Here is a 19,759-nt window from a genome sequence, read left to right as displayed (position 1 = left end):
AACATCCATGCCTGTGTTGGTAGCTTTACAAAATGCTCCTGTCATAACAGAACTACAGAGAGCATCATTCACATCCTTGTGCTTGTGACTTGTTTATTTCTAACATGTCCTGTCATTACAGTCCCTGCTGATAGCAGTTCTCAGTCTGTTTCCACTGTTCCCCAGTGGCATAATCCTCACCTGCCCCTCAATGAACAGAACATACACCTGCACAAAAACACGAGTTAACTGCCTGATTGTCAGCGCAGCTTCATGTGTTTGTGCTACAGCCATATGTTCCTGTTCTGCCCGTCTGCCCTGTTCCTTCACCAGCTGCCTGCCTGTCACTGACTTCTGGCCCTGAACACAAAATAAACCTCACTTTTATCCTTTCTTGCTCTGCCTTTGAGATTTTGCTCTCGAGTCTGCGCTTCACTCACAAGAACCACATTTAGATGAGACAGGAAGACACTGATGTGACTGTCTTTTGCCAGCAGGCTCACGAGCATCTCAAATGCATCCAGCGGCATCATCATATTTACAGGCGTGTCTTGGCGAGGTCCCACTTGTCATTTTTCTGTGCCCACGCGCTTGTCTTGGTGCGTAGAGGAGGAGGAGGTGGAGGGAGCAGATAAATCTCATTCTCTTTTTCATCACACTGACTACATTCTTCACAGCCCTTTGATGAGACAGGGGAGCAAACCTGGGTGGAGATTGGAGATTTACGGCCGACAGCAGTGTGCAGGCCATTAAAGGCCAGCGCCCTGCTAATGACCAGCTAGTGCAATCACACGGAGAGGAGTACAGTATGTGTAGATCGATCGAGTGTCATCCTTAGGGACATGTAAGATGTAGTCTGACCCTGTCGCTTCAAAGGACAACAAGATTCATCTTTATTTTCAAATCAAAACTCATGTTGGATTATATGGTGTTGTATATGTGACCTCAGACAACATGTTGTTGCGTTGTGGTTTACAGGTACTCAGTCAAAGCAGAAAACTAATTCAACAGATTAGACACAGCTGAGTGGCAATTACTAGATCAGAGTTGGGGAGTCGTCTGCAAAATAGCTAAAAAATGATCCCTGCATGGTGTGAATGCATGCATCATGCTGCCACCTCTCCCAAACACACACACACCATCATTATTCCTTCTACCCCCACTTGGGTATTGGCGTGCAGCCGGCAGCCCCAGCTGTTGCCGCCCCGCGATGCAGCGTGTTGTCATCAGAGTGCCGGCGTCCTGAGGGACAGCAGAGATGAGCACTGTAATTAGCGGGGAACGAGACCAGCGGCAAGCCGAGCGTTCCTGCGGGGCCCCTGGAGGCCTCAGGGGACCTTAAAGACGCGTGGCTAACCTGTGGGGCACTACCTGTGGCTTTTAGTGCAGAGTTAGAGCATAAAGGGCTGATTTGTTACACCTAAAGCAATGAAAACAGGCACAGTTACGGAGAGAGTTGAATGGCTCATTATCAGAACAGAACAGGACAGAATAATCAATTTTGGATCATAATAACCAGAAAAAACAAATTCATAATTAATGTCAAGTGGATTTTCACTAAATAAGAGTCAGTAAAATTCAAGTTGCAGAAATCGGTTTATTCTCTTTAATATTTTGTCTAGTTTGATTTTATTGCAAAAGTTTAATTTCTGATCTGGCAAAAATGACCCAAGCACAGGAAATAACATGTTCCTAATCTAATGGGGGTAAAATTTAGACATGGAATTACCTTTTGCAGCAAAAACACCACCTAATGAATATATTCTTTTATAGCAGTTTAAATTCAGTGGAGCTAAAATCAGTCAATCAGTTAATGAGTTAAAAAGCAAGAAAACTGATCCGCAACAATTATGATCAATTGATCAATCACTAGAGTCATTTATCATGCAAAAAAGGCCAAATTTCAAATGTCCATTTCATTTCATATATAATATCTTTGGACTGTTTTGGTTTTGTGATGGCCATCATTGTTTTCTGATATGCCATAGACTAAATCAAATAATTGATAGATCCATTGATACAGAGACCTTGACATGCTGTATGGTCAGAAGTGGAGGGTTTTTTTTTTTCTCATAAACTTTATCTTGGCTTGAGTGGTCAACTTGTCTTGGTGATAGTTTATTTCATTTTATTATCATTCCAAGTGCAATTTTCTTGACTGTCTGATGACGCTCGTCATGTCTTGTTAGTATTATACTATTAGCATACACAATAATAAATTACGTGTTATTTGTGTGTGTTTGTGTGTGTGTGTGTGTCTGTGTGTGTGTGATGCCCCCCTGTCTGTCCGGGTTTGCGTGCGCTGGTGTGTGCAGGTGTATGACGGCTGCTTGTGCTCCATCTGCGTCTGCTGCTGATGAGTAAACCCATGAAATAGATCCAGCTGGAGATGTGCAGAGGAGACTGCGGCCTCCTGGGAAATCATCCACACCTCCACCAGCACCGTGTCAACTTCTTTAGCACCCTAGAGAGCTATCAATAAGTGGGTAATTGAATTTTAAGCACAAACACTGCCGTCAAATGAGCGTCGACGGGTGTGTGAATGTGTGCGAGTGTGTGTCAGTGTGGGATGGGGGATGTTTAGCTGTGTGAACATGGTGAGGCTGTCATCCAGCCCTCTTGGGGTTTGCACAGGAAGGATGAATGTTTAATCCATTAAATAACAATTACAGACTGTAATGGTCCAGAGTGGCTATACTGGAAGGAGGGAGGAAGGGAGGGAGGCAACATGGCTGAACTGCTCACATGCCTGAAAATGAGTTTGCTTCTTCGTGACACAAAGCATCCTCACATTGTGAATATGTTCACAATGTGGGAATATAACAACCTCAAGGGGATTTACATGTCCAACATATTCATTCCTCAGGCTAATTCCCGTATTTTTAGACTCAGTACATTTAAATTAGATTATTTTTGGGATACCTTTCTTTATTACCAGAGGGGAAACTAGTTCGGTCATCCATGCACGATGACAAATAACAACACAGGCGACAGCAGTAACACAGCACACAAACAAAGACATTTTCCAGCAGCACATTAGCGCAGCAGCCTAACCACTAAATTAAAAGCAAAGTCAGTTTTTAATAAATACAAAGCACCTAAAAACAAAAGCGACGAATTCAGAAGTATTATGAAAAGAGGGCTTTAAAATGTAGCTTTGGACCCAAAACTCCCGCTAAATTTAAATCTTCTTCTTCTAAATTCATGGAGCATCATAGCATTCAAAACATCACTCAACACACTTTTCAGATGACTGAAAACAGTTAACAGTCTGTGACCTTCACTAATGTATCTCTGCTTCTGACAGACCTGTTTATGAATTAGGAGTCAAACTTAACCTGCTTTCAGACCTGGATAATGGTGAATAAAACAGTCTTTTTATGATATGGGTCTATAACTTCCTATTTTTTTCCTGGGAAGCTCACTCACAGAATTATGAGATCTACTAATTAGATAAAAAATACAGATGTTAATTGTAAAATAACCTCAAAGCCTCAACATGCTCATCTTTCATAGCCTACGTATTTCCTCTGCACAGCCATCTTAAACTGGAGGCCATAGATTTTGAGTGAAAATTGGATTTTGTGGCTCTGAGTGATTTGTCAGTGATAAAGCAACCTCGGAAAATGAGTGTATAAAGGCAAAATGTTGTCCTCTGAATTCATTCATATCTCCTCCAAATTATACTGATAGTTTACCAAATGATAATACTAATACTGAAAATAAATTACACACATACATAGATGCATGCATCCTGTACATGCCTGCATATCAATTGAGAAATCCAAACTCATTTGTAATCAAACAATATGCTGATGATGTCCTCACTTAAATCAAAGGTGATGCCAATATTTTATTCAGTCAACAAAAAAAAAATCACTTTTAAGAGCAGCTAAGAGTCAGAAGTGAACAGATGTTTGGAGAGATTACATCTCCGCTCTGACTGTAAATTAAGTATGTGGACTGCATGACAAAACATTGTCTGGAGGCTGAGGGGAGCGGGAGTGGGAAGAAAGACTGAGGAAAACACAGGGTATTAATCCCAGGGAGCTCATGAAAAAATAGGAGGGTGGAATCAAAAGGTATGAAAACTCTGTTCAGGGTCAAAAGCAAATCTATGACATGAATCAAAAAGTTGGCGGACTAAGGGAGGTTTGGCATTTCATAACAAACTGCAAAGTGACCCCTGAGCTTTTTGCTTTTAGCTTTTAGAGAAGTTTTTGATCGTTTGTGTCACTGGGAGAAAAACATGCTGGTAAATTACACTTGATTTGCAATTATTGATCAATTATGTTAACATTTGCAAATATCCATTACATCTGTTCAACTGTCTTGTGCAATATTATGTAATTTTTTACTGTGCTGTATATTTTGTAGTGTGTTTTTTTTACCATGCAATAATACAAAACACTAAATTTCATTGTGTACATGTGCAACTCAAAATTTACCATTGCGAAACTGAGCCATCCTTCATGAGGCAATATTATTTTTATACTCTTTGTGTGTGTGTGTGTGTGTGTGTGTGTGTGTGAGTGAGTGAGTGAGTGAGTGAGAGAGATAGAGAGAGAGATTGATTTAAGTTTGTATCCTTTTTATTGTTGATTTGTTCTTCTTTTACCTCTCATTCTTATTCTTGCTGTCTGTAAGAACTTAATTTCCCCGGTGAGGGATCAGTGAAGTTTTATCTTATCTCATCTCATCTGAAAGAGTTACTTGGAAATCAAACAGACAGGAGTGCAGATGCTCTCACCTTAAAATGTATCACCAACAGTGACATCTATGTGTTGACAGAATTTTTTTGAAATCATCCGGGATGGCAGCAGCCATTTCTTGTTGACTTGGTAAAACTGAGTCTTCACAATAAAAGACAAGCTGCATCAGACATGACACTCAGAGATATTTAGGGGATTAGAAGATTAGAAACATTTAAAGGCCTGACTGGAGAGCCAAGTGCACAACTCAGAGTGTGTTTTTCTTTGTGTGCATGCAAGGCTTTGTTAATTTGACAGTGGGATTTTGCACATAAAAGCTAACATGGTGCTCAAGATGCCTAAAATAACAAAATAATAATTTTTCATTGCCTGATCAGTGTAGCATAAAGTGTGTGATTTCACCCTCCCTGACACTCTGCACACACACACACACACACACACACACACACACACACACACACACACACACACACACACAGAGCTCCCGGAACACAGTGTGTCAGTGTGATCGTTATGTTGCACTCCTGATCCAAAACGGGTTTGCTAGCTGTGGTTTTCTCATGCTGCTCACACAATGGCCTGTATATGGGAGCTGCCTGGTGGAATTGCTTAATTAGGCGAAGAGTTGATTCATTTGCACTAATTGACAGCTAATTAAAGGAGTGAGGGCACATTGAATTGACGTTCCTCTGAGCGCAGAAGCTTTGACTGCAGGGGATGTTAGAGAGAGCAAATCATGAAATATTGAGTTTTTCAGGGCACCACCTGCCATTAGAAGTGGCCTCAAACATATGGACCGTTCTGTGCGTGTGTGGCTCATCATACAGTGATGAAATGCAGCCTGTGGAGCCCAGCTGCTGGTGGTTCAAAAGAAAAAAAAGAAAAAAGAGTAATCCCAGAATAATAAGTTCTGCTCTGGCTAAGAAGAGAAAATAAATAATTTAAAACATGTTATTAAATAACTGCATGTTGATTTTATCACAGCACTAGCAGACACATAAAGCTGCATTCTGAAACTTTCTGCACATTCAAACAACAGGAAAGATGATGAGCATTCATCGAGTGTGCATGTGTGAAAAACATTAAAAAGTACAGATAACTACATCTTAAATTAAAACATGAATTTCTGAATAAACTTTAGTCAGTAATGTCAACTCGGCATATATACAGTATATATTGTCCGGTCACTAAAAACGACTCCAAATGAATTCTGTCGGCTGGATGTGTAGCATGCTGTCCACATCAATTTTAAGCCAATAAGTTAGCTAAAAAGATGCGTTCTCGTGTTTCTTTGTGGATTTCATAGTGAAGTATGGAACTGGATGTCCTGGTGGGGGTGTCACTGATTCTTGAGCTGCAGATGTGCTGGCCCTGTTCTCTTCTTACTGTCATCATCAACAACCTAATCCTTGGAAACAAATTTAATCATTTTACTACTAGCGCCGTCCATGGCAGGGGAATCTGAAATTGCCAAATTTGTGCGGGTTGTAAAGAAATGACCAAATCATGTTTCAAAAACAAAATGAAATTTCTCGACATGAAAAACGCAAATATTTAATTTAAAAAGTCAAATCCTCAAGTCATCAGTCTCAAGTCTCATGCTGGGCTCAGACCACACGAATCGAATTTGTTGCATTTGATGCATTACCAGCATTGTGGTAGATTATGAACGACAATCAGGTGTCTTTACCCGTGTAGTTTGATGTGCTAAACGACCTGTTATGCAGCATCTGTGATATACCGTGACATTCCTTAGCCTTTACCGATCAGCTGCTTTCTCCAGAGTGCAGGAAAACATGACGAAGAGGAGAATGAGGGATGCTGAGGTTGTCTGAGGTCTCCGTGCCACCCAGGAGAGCATCCATTTTTTTTGCTAAACGAGACCGCCAGTATCACACGCACCAAAATGTTTCGCCCGCCTCACCGATGACCTCTGAACTCACGTGTGATTGTGGAACATGACGGGCCGTGATTGGTTTGGGTCATACACGTAGTCTTGCCAGAGTTTATGTCAGTGTGATCGTAAGATCTGACACATGACCATCGTTGCAGACAAAAATATTGTGTAGTCTGATCCTGACATAAGTTAAGCCTTAAGTCATCAATACGGAGACAAAGTCAAGTTGAGTCTTCCATCAGGGTTAGTTTCAAGTATTCAAATTTGTGACTCAGGTCTGACTCGAGTCCAGCACCTCAGAAAATATGGCAGTATTGTGTTTCCAGATTTGTTCAGAAGAAAACAACAAAAAAAACCCCAAACACCTAATGCTGCGTTAAGGAGTATTGACCTCTGTTAAACATGATAACTACGTGTTTCTTGGCATCTATCAAACCAGTAAGTAATACAAAGTCATTTTTGATGCACCTCATGGCCGGAGAGAAACGCAGCTGCTCCTGCATCTGTGTTCAACATGCTGGCAGCTCCTCCAGGTTTGGGGCGCTGTCACAGAGGGTTAACCCGGGTTGTCTGGAGTTTGAGGGCCGAACAGTGAAGGTCCTGAGTGAGTCAACTCAAATTTGCTCTCTGCAGGAGACCAAGAATAGGCAGTCTTCATGTCTGGTGCTGCCCATGTGAATAAAAAAAAAGACAATTAGGGGCTTATTAGGGTCTTGGGGAGTCCGCTCGCCTGCTCGGCCCCAGCTCTGAGCCGCTGCCATGGCTCAAAACAGTCAGGGGCATTGTCTCACCTAATTACGCTGAAACCAGAGGTCCCTTTTTGTGTTTCTACTGCCATGCCTGTCCGATTCACTTCTCCTCCCTGACTGCTAGTCCCTGTCCACTGTGGAAGTGTGCTAATTAGACAAGAAACGGGCCCAAGTAATTATGTCAATTCTCGTTAGGAGTAACGACAATGAGGTGTATTATTTTGTCAAGAAAGTTTTGGAGTTGGGGGGCCCTCGCTCCCACGTTTTCACAAGTATTTCCCTCATTACGCCAATAACACATCTGCACATGGAACGGGGGAATGTGGCACACTCGGCAAGTCAGAGTCCCCGACAAACTTCAGAGCATAAATAGATGCACTCATACAGAAATGGAGACTATAGAACGGCAATGGCATGAAGTTATTGCCCTAATTAATGCTTTGTGCCTACAGAGCAAACTGTTGAATCACCAGTGGCACATTGTTAGGATTGTGAGAGCCTTTTGTTTCTTCGGCTTAATAGGATGTTTTGATCAACGGCTGTTTGGTGACCTGGCTCTTCTTCTTAAATGCCGAGCTCTGGGAAACGGCAATTAGCTAGATTAGAAGAGCCATTTCTGGAGCCTCAAACAAGCACAAATATGGATCAGACAGACGGAGCTGGTTCAGAAACTCATCACTGACCTGGACTGTTATAATCTCACATATATATATTCTTTATTGAATAGCTGTATGTTCTATACTGCATCATTTAATGCATTTGATAGGAAGTAAACCATGAAGTATTGGATTACTTCTCGCCATAAAGTCAGAGGTCCTAATAAAAGTGGCAATAATTTTGATGTGTTTAAAAGTATGACAGGGCTTAGTGTTTGCTGTTGGTCGACATTCAGCTGCTATGGTTAAAACATGCAGGGCTGGAAAATGGCTTGAAAATCAGCTAATGCTTGGTTGCTTTTTGGTTAGGGTTAGCGTCTCCATATTTGCTGGATTGCCTGGGTGTGATCTTTAGCAGTGTACGCCGACGTTTCCATGGCTTTCAGGTTCAACACACAAAGACAAAACAGAAAGCACAACACAACGTTCATGTCAAACGTTTCTCTTTAAGTGCCTGAGCATGCATTTTTCCATAATCTCCCTTGTTGGTGTTTTATCAGTCAAGCTAGCAGCTTGGACAAAGGTTTCTCAGTTTGGGATGTTTACCGCAAGAAGAACTGTGAAACTGCAATACTAAATATTTAAAGAGTGCATTACAAAATTGTCTCTTTTTGTGAATATGTTTAAGCGCATGCACACAGAAAGTCTGCACAGCTCACTCACTCACTCACTCACCAGAGCATTGCATGATAAGTGGTTGGAGCAAAGTAACAATTCATATTTCATTTTCAATAGTCGAAAAACACACCAAAAAACTCTGTGGCAATTACACAAAGAATGTTGACAGCCTCATTAATGGCTCATAACTCATCTATAAAGCATCCATGATATATTATATATTAAGCATAGTATATAATATAAAGCCATTAGTTGCAATTTAGTGGTGAGTCTTCTAAATCAGGTTTAGGGCTCATGTACTCAACTCAAATCCAGATAATTAGACAATAAGCGATGGATAGAAGGATGATGTCTTTGCGTGAGGATGTAAAGATTCATTTGGACAGAATGAAGTAGTTAATGTTACTGATACTGTAAGCAGAGTGTGGGGTGAGCAGGTGAAACTGGGTTTGCTTCAGTATTATTCCTGTCTTTGAATCTGAACCACTGTCTGAAGTAAAGCCACACAGGAACAATAATACTTGTATTGAATCAAAATTCAGTCCCTCATGTGGCGTTTACTTTTGAGTTTGCACGTGTACAAGCTGTGGAACCAACACCGAGCAAACACACGCTCACTTCTGTGAAACTTATGGCTTCAAATATCTGGAATCAGTCATGGAGGAGGAGGAGGAGGTCTGATGACGATGATGATGTAAGTACAACCGACTGTTTCAGTCTCTAAACTTTCTGCTCTTCATATCTGAATGTTTGTCAGAGATGCAGACAGAGCATCTGATTGCTTAACTGGTTTAAGTGTGTAATTATTGGCCCATAAAGCAACAGTGTTTTACATTTGGTCTGACTCAGTTTTCACCACAGTTTTCGGCTTGAAATCCCAGATAGCTACAACTTCTTCTTCTTCTTGTGTTTTGTACTTAAAACTACTAAACTACTAAATTCATGTTCACAGTAAGAGTTTAGTCATTTTAGCATGCTGAAACTATTCTGAAAACACAGTCAAACCAACTGCGAAATACGGTATTGTTATTTAAACTCAAGAGACTTATCACAGAGCCACCAGAGACAAGAGAGTATCCAGCAGTTGGTCCAGGATCCTGGACATTAAGAGGGCTGAGAGGGAGGCTTTGATCCATCAAACAGAGACACTGTGTGCTGCAGGCAGAGCGTGCACCAGCTCAGTGCTGAAGAGACCGGGACCATCCAGCCTCTCCTCAGCTCAGCCCCCAGCTGATCCTGAACCTGTAGTGACTTCTTTCACCCCAGCAACTCCCCCAGCGCCTGCCACATCGGGAGGAGAGGAACAGGGAGTTCCTGCCTCCTGTAAAGGCTGAGGGCGGAGGAGAGGAGGCCGACAACACAGCAGAGCCGGACCTGCCTCCAGACCCTGAGACAGAGAAGAAGCGACGGAGGATGCTCCAGGACAAGAAGAGGAGACAGAGGGACAAAGAGGAGAGGAAGAGGCTGGCTGAAGAAGAGCAGCAGAAGCAGTATAGATGAAACTCTGTACATCCCTCAGACAGGCCTGCTCCGTCTGCCCAGACCCTACGGTGCCCAGGCCCCCTTCAGACCCTCCCGGCCAGGAGCCAGCATGAGACACTTCTGCAAACCCTCAGAGAAACAGAAATCAGTGCACACACTATGTATTCATAAACCTGTGTAGATAGATAGATAGATACTTTATTAATCTCCAACGAGAAATTTACAATTTAATTTACAATTTACAAATGTACGGAGGTTTGGATCACAAGCAGAGGGAGCAGAGGGAAGGACGACATCCGGTAATGTCGAAGAGGATGACACTCATAAGACATGCAGCTTAGGTCAAATGGAAATTCATAGACATTACACAGGTGGCAAAAACAAAAGAAATGTATTCAAATAAACAAACCTTTATGCAAAAAATGAGAACACCATCAGTGTTTGAGACAGTTTTTTTCCGGGAGTTTTTTGTGAAGTGCTACCAAACATGAAAATTACATTATACAGACGTTTCCTATTTCAATTGTCTTTACAACAAATGAGAATTTGCAGGAAATGATGAAGGTATGTGGGTGAACACCCGTCTGCTTCACCAGGACTGTACCTGACAAAACTTTGCATCAATATTTTCACTTCAAAGAACTTGATAATTCAACTGTGTCTAAAAGAAACTGACCAGTTTGCTGAAGCTGACATTTAAAACCTATACTGTCATACTTAAAATTAAATCTGCGTTATTCTCAGCATTGCATTCAAAAGTGGAATAGGAAAAGTGGAAATATTTAGTGGTGAATGCTATCTACTTAATAATAATAATTTCTGGTCAGCTAATGTTAGCTAAGGTTAAAAGGTTTGTAGTCACAAGCTCAGGCTGCACTTTTAACATCACAGTATCAGCTGCTGTAAACCTGACTCAGCTCCTTTGTTTTATGGTCATTTTCATTGATTAGAATACAAGAATGTTGCTCCACAGGTTTAATCAAAGTGTCTAAAACTAACCCAGTACAACTATAATATGGCAGCTTTTATGACCTTCCAGTGCCTGTTTGAGCCAAATGATTTATACAGGGAGCGATTAAAGAACAGCAAATCAGTGGATCACACATACTAAACAAAGCAAAGGATAATATATTTGTTTCAAGGCTGGTGTGCTCTCTCATAACAGCTCCTTAAACTGGCTTCTTTTATTTCAGCTGCTGGTACAATGGATGCGTTTGTGTTGGGAAGAGACAAGCGTACAGAACCAGAGTGGAGCTATTTTAAACAGTTTAAGAAAGACTGATGTGAGAAAAAAAAAGGTGAATTACTGAATAACCAGATTTAACTTTTAGGAAGCGTAAAACTTTAAATAGTGAAATTAACAATTGTTCACACAACAATTTAAATTGAAGGGGGTTAAAAAAAAAGAGTTTCAGTCCTTTGCAGGAAATATTAGGTTTATATAAATGTTCTTCTTTAATCTGTGGGTCACTTCCTCCTCTGCGCTTTCTCCTCTCTGTGCTGAGTCCAGAGTTTGTCTTTTGTCTGTTAACTGTTCCTTCATGAGACAGAGATGGAGCTTGAACTGAGCTGTGTTGCGTTCAGGGACAGTGCGACGTGATGCAAACATGTGTTCATTGCTGCGTCCTGATCTAAGTGGAAGGATGTGATTGGTGGACGTCATCCGCACGTGTGTGTAATGCAGAAACCTCATTAGTGCAGCTGCTGGTAGGACACTGATCTCTGCATTCACCTCTCATTAAAAATGTCTCTGTGACAGCTTCACGTGACACGCTGAAAGTCGCTCTTCTGTCACTCGCTCTGCCTCTTTCCAACATCTGGACCATTAGATTTATTTTATTGTTATCTTGCATTTATTTTTTTTCTTTATTTATTTACACATCAAATAAATTTTATTTTTCCATCACAGTGACGATTTGATTTTAATCTCGCAAATCAAGTTCAAAAGCAACACCTTAACCTAATGAACAGCTAACAGTGATAGGCTCCATTTCCTTTGGTGTTGCAACACAAAATTTTTACATGATATCTGTTTTGTCCCCCTCCCGCTCAGGCCCTGTCCTCCTGCAGGGACATGCAGCGCAGTGTGACAGATGCCACATCTCTTGATCACATCTCCGATTACAAACCAGCGCTGAATGTGCTTTGGTTTGACAGCCCGACGCACTGCTGCCAAACAGTCCCGCCGGAACCACCTGTTTATTTATTTATTTATTCATCACCACATGTCCCATCCTGGGCGCTGTTATCTCCGCTTCCATCGCTGCGCGTCCGCTCATCTCCATAAACTCTCCTGTGCGCCAATTGTCCGTCCAGATGTCCAGAAGTGTGCCGCAAATTATCGCCCGACCGATTGAAAGTGCGCAATAATTGAATAATAGCCGATTAGGGCGGATCGGGTTTGTAGAAACAGCGGGAACATGAGAGTACTGTCGCTTCATTTCACAATTCAGCGGGCTTGGATTTGAGCAGAGGTCGATTCTGTGATGACGGTGTGAGAAGAGAAGCTGTGGATGATTTTCCAGACGTCCTAAATGTCGCGCTTTTACTTTCAAAGGCGGGTTTGTGCGCGGAAACGTTGCGCAACTTTACGCAGCTTTTTCTGCTCCATATGAGAACTAAAAAATGAAGCTATTGAAGCATCAGGAGGTAAATAAACCTGTTGTGCTGCTGCACGCTGGCATTTGCTCACATTTAATTGCCCCACATACACCCGGGATATTGTTTTCTTTCTCGCGTGACCCGTCAAAGAATAAAAAAGACGCGTAATAACCCATCAGCAGATGAGCGGACTGCCGCCAAAGACAAAACGTTTGGTGCGCAAACCTAATTAGAATATGCAAATCACGGTGTGGCTTGTATGGGACGTTAGAGCTCGAGCCTGCCAACGGATCAATCAGATTGTTGTTCTCCTAATAAGAAGCTGAATTGATTCATTAGCTGATAGAGGAATTGGCTTCTGTGAGTTTATTAGTGATCAGTGAAAAATCTTTTTTGATCTCGCTCCTGATCCACTGTGACCGTCTGTAAACATGTTTTTTTTTTTTTTTTTTTAAGGATTGGCCTTGTTATTGTGTGTAATCACATGTCTTAATTCATTCATTTTTGGTGAATATGACGCTGTTTTTTAAGGGCAGAAATCAAAGCCTAAATGAGACTAGTTATTTTATGAAAATTCATTTTTTAATGATAGTTATAAATAGACATATAACATCAAAATAGCTTTGTGCTTCTAGATAACTGTAATTATGTAGTCAGGTTCCTGAAGACTAAATTTCAGTGAATGAGCGCGGACGTGCAGCAAATTAATCAGATTTCCCTCGAGTTGAGGGATTTATCCGGCTGATTGGATCTGTGACGAGCCGCTGACTCCTGGTCAGATGATCAGGGACAGAAAACCTGAAGCGTTACAGTGAAAGTAAGAGAATCAAGTCTTTCTTTCACTGGTGGTTTTCGTTTTTTTGGTTGCTGATTTAGAAACACACACACTTTCTCTCTCTGTCTCTCTCTCTAACCAAAAAGAGTGTTCTTAGTGTTTCCACTCTGTATAAGCTAAAATGTGGCATAAATCCCAGTTAATGACATCAAAGTGAACATCAAGCATTGTCTGTAGAAACTAACATGATCACCAGCTGGAAGTGATGATGACGCTTTTTATTATTTGTCAGAAAATCTATTCATGTCTGCAAAAATCTTTGTGGGCTAAAATGCAAATGTTCCAGTTATTTTGTCACCATGAATCACCAGAAATGGTGTAATGTGCTTTAACAAAGCTGCAGGGAGCTGATGCAAACTTCAGTGTCTCTCCCCTCTTGTGATTGGCTGCCGCCTGTTGCCTGTCGGATAAAAAGCGCAGCCGAGAGGCGGGCAGGGAGATGAAGGAGCATCACAGGGCTCATTGCACCAGGGACTTTTCCAGGGAGCAGAAAACAAAAAGTGGGGCCACGCCGCCATGACAGGGAAGGAGGGAGCTGTGCTTTCAGACACCGAGAATAAACAGAAATCTGCCACACACACCAGCGTGAACCACGGTGGATCCCAGCAGCCGCCTCCAGTCTGGAAGATGCCCCCTACGGTGCACCGGCGCACCGGCTTCGGGATCCAGGAGCTGCTCGGCCTCAACAAGGAGCCGCCGGCGGCACCGAGGCGGCCGCTGGAGGCTCTGCCGCACAGGGCGCACGTCCTGGCCGCCAGGTCGGCCCTAGGACACGGGGGTCTCGGGGTCGGTATGGGTTTGCTGGGACCGGAGGGAATACACTCGTTTTACAGCCAGCCTGCGTTTCTGGAGGTGCTGTCAGAGGCGCAAAATGTGCACCTGCAGCCGCTGCACAGAGCGGCGCACATGGACGCGCAGATAGACGCGCAGCACTCCGCCAGCTCCGGTGAGTGTTTGACAGCACAGGCCTGGAAATCTGTGTGTTCTGCAGACATGAGAGTAACCGTTCAATGTCTCAAACTGTATATTAATTATTTATTCTAAACGAGCAAGAATGAGTGGATGGGAGGAATTTATTGCACAAAATGACAGAGGTCAACAAGAAGGGCTGCAAGTGTCAAATCGAATAATAATGATGGAAGAGCTGGAAAGTTTAATTCATTTGGAAAAATTTGGATTTTAGAGTAGTTTTTCTTTTAAAATACTTAAAGTTTTTTTTAATGGGTTAACGATTGCAAACACGTGTAGAGGCCTTGCTAAAAATTAATTCTTTAAATTTAGGATGATCCATTGTATTAAGGCTTTTTATTTTTTATTTCATTTTTTTTAACTATATTCATATAATTTGGGACAAATCCGCGCTGAAGACTCAATTTGCGAAAATAATTTACATCAAGAAAGCGAAATTATCTTCAAACACTAGCATTACAATTACAATTTTACCATTTGTAATATATGATTATTATTATTATTATTATTATTATTATTATTATTATTGTTATTATTATTATACCTATTCATCGTATTTTGAGTTGTTCACTGATGTGTTTCCTCACACAGATTCTGATGACATGAGTCTTTCCTCCGGTGATCAAAAGTTCTCTAAATCCTCCATGAATCAGAGCAAGAAGAGGAAGAAAAGGCGACATAGGTAAAACTAAACGAATGGAAAAAAAAAATTACATTACCGGATGATGACTAATTAACCTGTGTTAACTGATGAAGCTCCGGTGCTGCATAGGCCTGTGTTAGGCCTTTGCATTCTCATGTCAGTGTAGTCCCTTTCGTTTGGTGTCATCAGTGATAAAACCCCTGAAGAAAAATCTCACTGTTTAATTTGAGTGTGTGTGAATGTTGAATTATATTTAATGAGCCAGAAATTCCTCGGAGATATAGTCTAAATAAAATCATGGTGATTTCTTCTGTGTTGACTTTTAAAGATTTGTTTCTATTTCCGTTAATACTAGCTACTACTACTACTACTACTACTACTACTACTACTACTAATAATAATAATAATAATAATAATAATATTGAATATTTGAGGGCATATTTGTTTTTTTTTTCTATGCCTTTGCTAAACAAAGAAAAGAGTAGTAGTAATAGTAATTGTAATTGTCCTTTGTCGGTCCTTTCTCTTACTTCCCTGCTAATTCTAAAACTATTTCATAACACAAATAATTAGTAAGTATTTATCACTGTATAAAACCTTGATTTGATTCCAGATTCACATTTTGGTTATGGTTTTCTATTTCAGTACATTTCAGCTGCAGCTTGATTTAAATTCTACAAATGTGAAAATATGAAATCAGTTTATGAAGAAACCCAAACTGTAAATGGGTTTTTATTCTCATGCCGTCTGTTACTTTTTGTTTTACCTGCAGAACCATTTTCACTTCCTATCAGCTGGAGGAGCTGGAGAAAGCTTTTAATGAAGCTCACTATCCAGACGTGTACGCCCGGGAAATGCTCTCCATGAAGACTGAGCTGCCAGAGGACAGAATACAGGTGGGTTAGTGTGTGTTCACGTCTGTGTGTTGCTGTCTGAAATTTCATCATGTAAAATAAGATGACAAAGAACCGCCTTTTTTTAGAAATAACAAGTGTATATCCAGTCAAATGAGCCTTCAGTGGAAGCTCTCTTTAACATGAAATCAGTTAGGATTACTTGTGGTCTCAGTGCAGACCAGAGTGGAAGGTGATGAAGATGGATTTTTAAAAAAACATCCAAAAAAAGGGGAATATTCAGACAGACAGAGAGGCAGAGCGAGCAGTGAGCTGCTCCATCCTCCTCCTCCTCCTCTTCACAAAGCCTTCTGCTTTCACATTAGCAGCCAATTCACCCTCTCAGTGTAATTAGTTAATTGAGGAGAACTTATCACCTCTTTCCCTGCGAGAGACGGGCCGCAGCCCTGAAATGAAATGATAACTACATAGGAATTAATTAGCGCAGGTCAGCGGCTGAGCAGAGGCCTCTGCCTGGCTGCTAGGAGCATTTTAATTTCCCGTGATATTTGACCGCCTGTCTCCCATCGATCGGGCCTGGAAATTAACTTATTTTTCAATCAGCCGCTTCGCCCCCTGGGTCACCTCTCTGTTCACACACACACACACACACACACACACACACACACACACACACACACACACACACAAAGTCCTACACACTCACACTGCCGCTGTCAAAAAGCATGATTGCTCATCTGAGCCCCATCTTTTTTATGAGATTGAGGTTATCATCAGATCTACCTGAATAGCTTTCCGGGCTCGGCTTTGATCGTTTTTAATTCCAGGCCTGCGGAATACACACGCACACACGCACACAGACACACACACACACTCCACACCATTCCCTACAATCTCATCCCGCCTCCTCGCCCATTTCAGGGTGCTCATTTTTTCCCTGTTTTCCTCATCCATATTCACAAGCTTGCTGAGGCTATTACAAGGTCTGGCTTAGTGGAAATCAATTTAGGCACTTGAGGAGCCAGAAGGAGAATGATGCACTGGCACGCACACACACACGCACACACAAACACACACACACACACACTGACAATAGACAACATATTGCATAAATGAAGCAATGAGGACAAAATAAGAATATTAAACACTGAATTTCAGGACTCACAGCACACTGACATTTGGACTCTATAATGGATCTATAGGTATTTGAGTCAAACCAAAGAAATCATTATCAACCTTTTTGTTTGAGCCTCCAGCAGATGTCATTGTTTCACTGAAATTTATCTCCTTATCTCCATTCAATCAATATGCAAATACTGCTTATTTCAATACCACTAAACCAGCTAACTATATTTATATTTTTTGAGTGGGTGGGGACTTTAAATCCTTAATCTCTTTGCTCCAGTCACATTCATAAATGTTCATAAACAGAGCAGAAAATGACATGAATTACTCTTAAATCTAAACCTCACCTGACCTTCATGTCTGTCCAGGTGTGGTTTCAGAACCGCAGGGCCAAGTGGAGGAAGAGGGAGAAGTGCTGGGGCCGCAGCAGCGTGATGGCCGAGTATGGCCTGTACGGGGCCATGGTCCGCCACTCCATCCCGCTGCCCGAGTCCATCCTCAAGTCAGCCAAGGAGGGCGTCACGGACTCCTACGCTCCATGGTTACTAGGTGAGCTGCTACAGAAGTGTGTTTGTGAAGTGTCACGCTGGATGATTTCAGATGGGCCCTGGACATCAGGTTTAAATGATAAAATGATTGTTTTGTTCTTCTCCTGCTGTAACAAGTCAAAATGTCTGCAGTGTGAGAGGACTATTAGGTGAATTATGACCTTTGAGCTTGAAACTGACACGTCACAGTAATAATAGAGGTAATAAGTCGTCTGCACATACAGCTGCACCATCACCTGTCGCTGAGCACAAGTTCCTTACAATTCCAACAATCCCACAGACACTTTCACAGGTGCACCACCGTCATTTTGTACCCTGTTGACACAAATGCATTTCCCCTCTGTGAGTTTGTCTCTTTGACTCTGAAAATGAGGGGTTCAGATGCAGGGAGCGGGAGCTAAGCCTGGCTCATGTAAGGAGCCAATAAAAGTGTCAGCATGTCAATAAAAGGTGGCAATCGATGCAGTGATAATCCTACTTCATCAGGGCAGATTAGACCACATGTCCTCTCTCGCCTCATGTCAATTGATTAGTTTAAATCAATTAGGTGAGTCTAATTGAATAAGAGGTCCCATCCATCTATCTATCCCTGTAATCTTCCTTCGCTTTCACTCTTTATTGTTAAACACTTCAGTACATACTAATACTTGACAGCTTGTCATCTGACCGTCCTCTGCAAACCCTGACTGAAAATAATGTCCTCTCCCCTTCAGGCATGCACAAGAAGTCCATTGAAACCACGCACTCATCTCCAGAGAAGCCCAGCAGCCTGACACCACCACCACCACCACCGATGACCGAAAAACCAGAGGACAATGCGATGGAGGAGGAGGAGGAGGAGGAGGAGAAGCACATGAAAGACACTAACTCGCCGATTTCTAAGGAGGAACTGAGGGAGAACAGCATCGCCGCGCTGCGAGCGAAGGCGCAGGAGCACAGCGCCAAGATGCTCGGGACAGTCTCCGACAGAGCGAGCGGCCACGTCGTGACGCACAAAGAGGAAGCTGAGGACAAGGTGACGGAGCGGGAGAAGGCGGAGGTGGAGGAGTGTAACTGAGAAAGGACACAGACTGATGGAAGCACCTGCAGGGTGGAGTTTGGGTTTGACGTTTCACGGAGGCAGAAGTCTGGTTTCACTGGCTGGGTTGAAGCTGGTTGGTGCACGTGGAGTCACAGCTGAACTTGATCAAACCTGCAGAAAAAAATCAAATCACAGATAAATACATGAGAAATTATTTTCTGTCCTCACTTACCTGTCAGGTTAAAAAAGTTTCAACGATTTGAGGTTTAAGATTACCGCTTCTAAAACACCTGCACAGCAAACTCCAGACTAACACCTTTACCTGCCACCTGCTGCAGGAGGCAGAAGCACGGACATGTTTCCTAACGTGGAGCTGCATTTAAAAAATATATCTATATTTATTTTCATTAAAAATAGATGAACGGTTCTGTGACATGGCAGCTACTTTACGCAACAGTCTGGATTAAGGAAGCAAGCCTCCGCGCAGAGGCGCTCATGATGAGATGACTGTGACCTCTGACCTCCACGTGATGACTGAGCTCAGCCGGGTCTCTGGAAAACGCAGCTGGGCGTCAAGTCCTGTGAAAAGCCTGAATCTTCAGCTGTTGTGATGTACATACTGAAAATAATGTCCAGTAGCTCACGCTGCACCACTGTGTACAGTAAATACTGATGATATGTGTTTGTCTCTGTATAAATGTATCTGTAGCCCATAATTAAACACTCTGAAATGCGTTTTGCTTGTTGTTACTTGACACGTGTTTGTGCTGAAGTGGGAAAGTTTCTTTGTGCTCACTTTAAAGACTTGGAAAGACTTTGTGACAGCAAATGAACATGAGTTGACTATTTATGCATTCTGATCTTTAAAAGAGGAAAAGCAGGTCACATAATAACACAGGTTATAATCAGAACTGGGTGTTTTTCTTTCTTAAACTATGATTGCAGAGGATCTTTAAACCCCAAACCTTTGCGTGTTGCACAAAGACAAAATTTCCTGTTGCAACTGATGCACAGCCTGCTGTCCAAGAACACAAAAGTGTCGACACATGCTTTGCGCCGCCCTTTAACGC

At 42.1% G+C, this 19,759-nt stretch overlaps 1 protein-coding gene across 1 annotated transcript; it reads left to right on the top strand.

Moving 5' to 3' along the window:
- The first annotated feature begins 14,045 nt into the window (after positions 1–14,045).
- LOC121622213 (visual system homeobox 2-like) lies at positions 14,046–18,725 on the top strand. The gene is made up of 5 exons (XM_041959115.1): positions 14,046–14,475; positions 15,090–15,180; positions 15,914–16,037; positions 17,489–17,669; positions 18,382–18,725. The coding sequence occupies exons 1-5, from the start codon at positions 14,046–14,048 to the stop codon at positions 18,723–18,725; spliced, it is 1,170 nt and encodes a 389-aa protein (XP_041815049.1).
- The last annotated feature ends 1,034 nt before the right edge of the window (positions 18,726–19,759 follow it).

Source organism: Chelmon rostratus, chromosome 18, assembly GCF_017976325.1.
Source record: "Chelmon rostratus isolate fCheRos1 chromosome 18, fCheRos1.pri, whole genome shotgun sequence".
Classification (NCBI taxonomy): Eukaryota; Metazoa; Chordata; class Actinopteri; order Chaetodontiformes; family Chaetodontidae; genus Chelmon; species Chelmon rostratus.
The sequence above is the reverse complement of the archived record's forward strand: the minus strand, read 5'-3'. Positions and strand labels throughout refer to the sequence as shown.

Excerpts from the sequence above, each read along its gene's own strand:
- LOC121622213 (XM_041959115.1), top strand. The coding sequence starts at position 14,046 with ATGACAGGGAAGGAGGGAGCTGTGCTTTCAGACACCGAGAATAAACAG. Across the intron at positions 15,181-15,913 it reads AGGAAGAAAAGGCGACATAG|AACCATTTTCACTTCCTATC; the intron begins GTAAAACTAAAC and ends TTTTACCTGCAG. Across the intron at positions 17,670-18,381 it reads CTACGCTCCATGGTTACTAG|GCATGCACAAGAAGTCCATT; the intron begins GTGAGCTGCTAC and ends TCTCCCCTTCAG.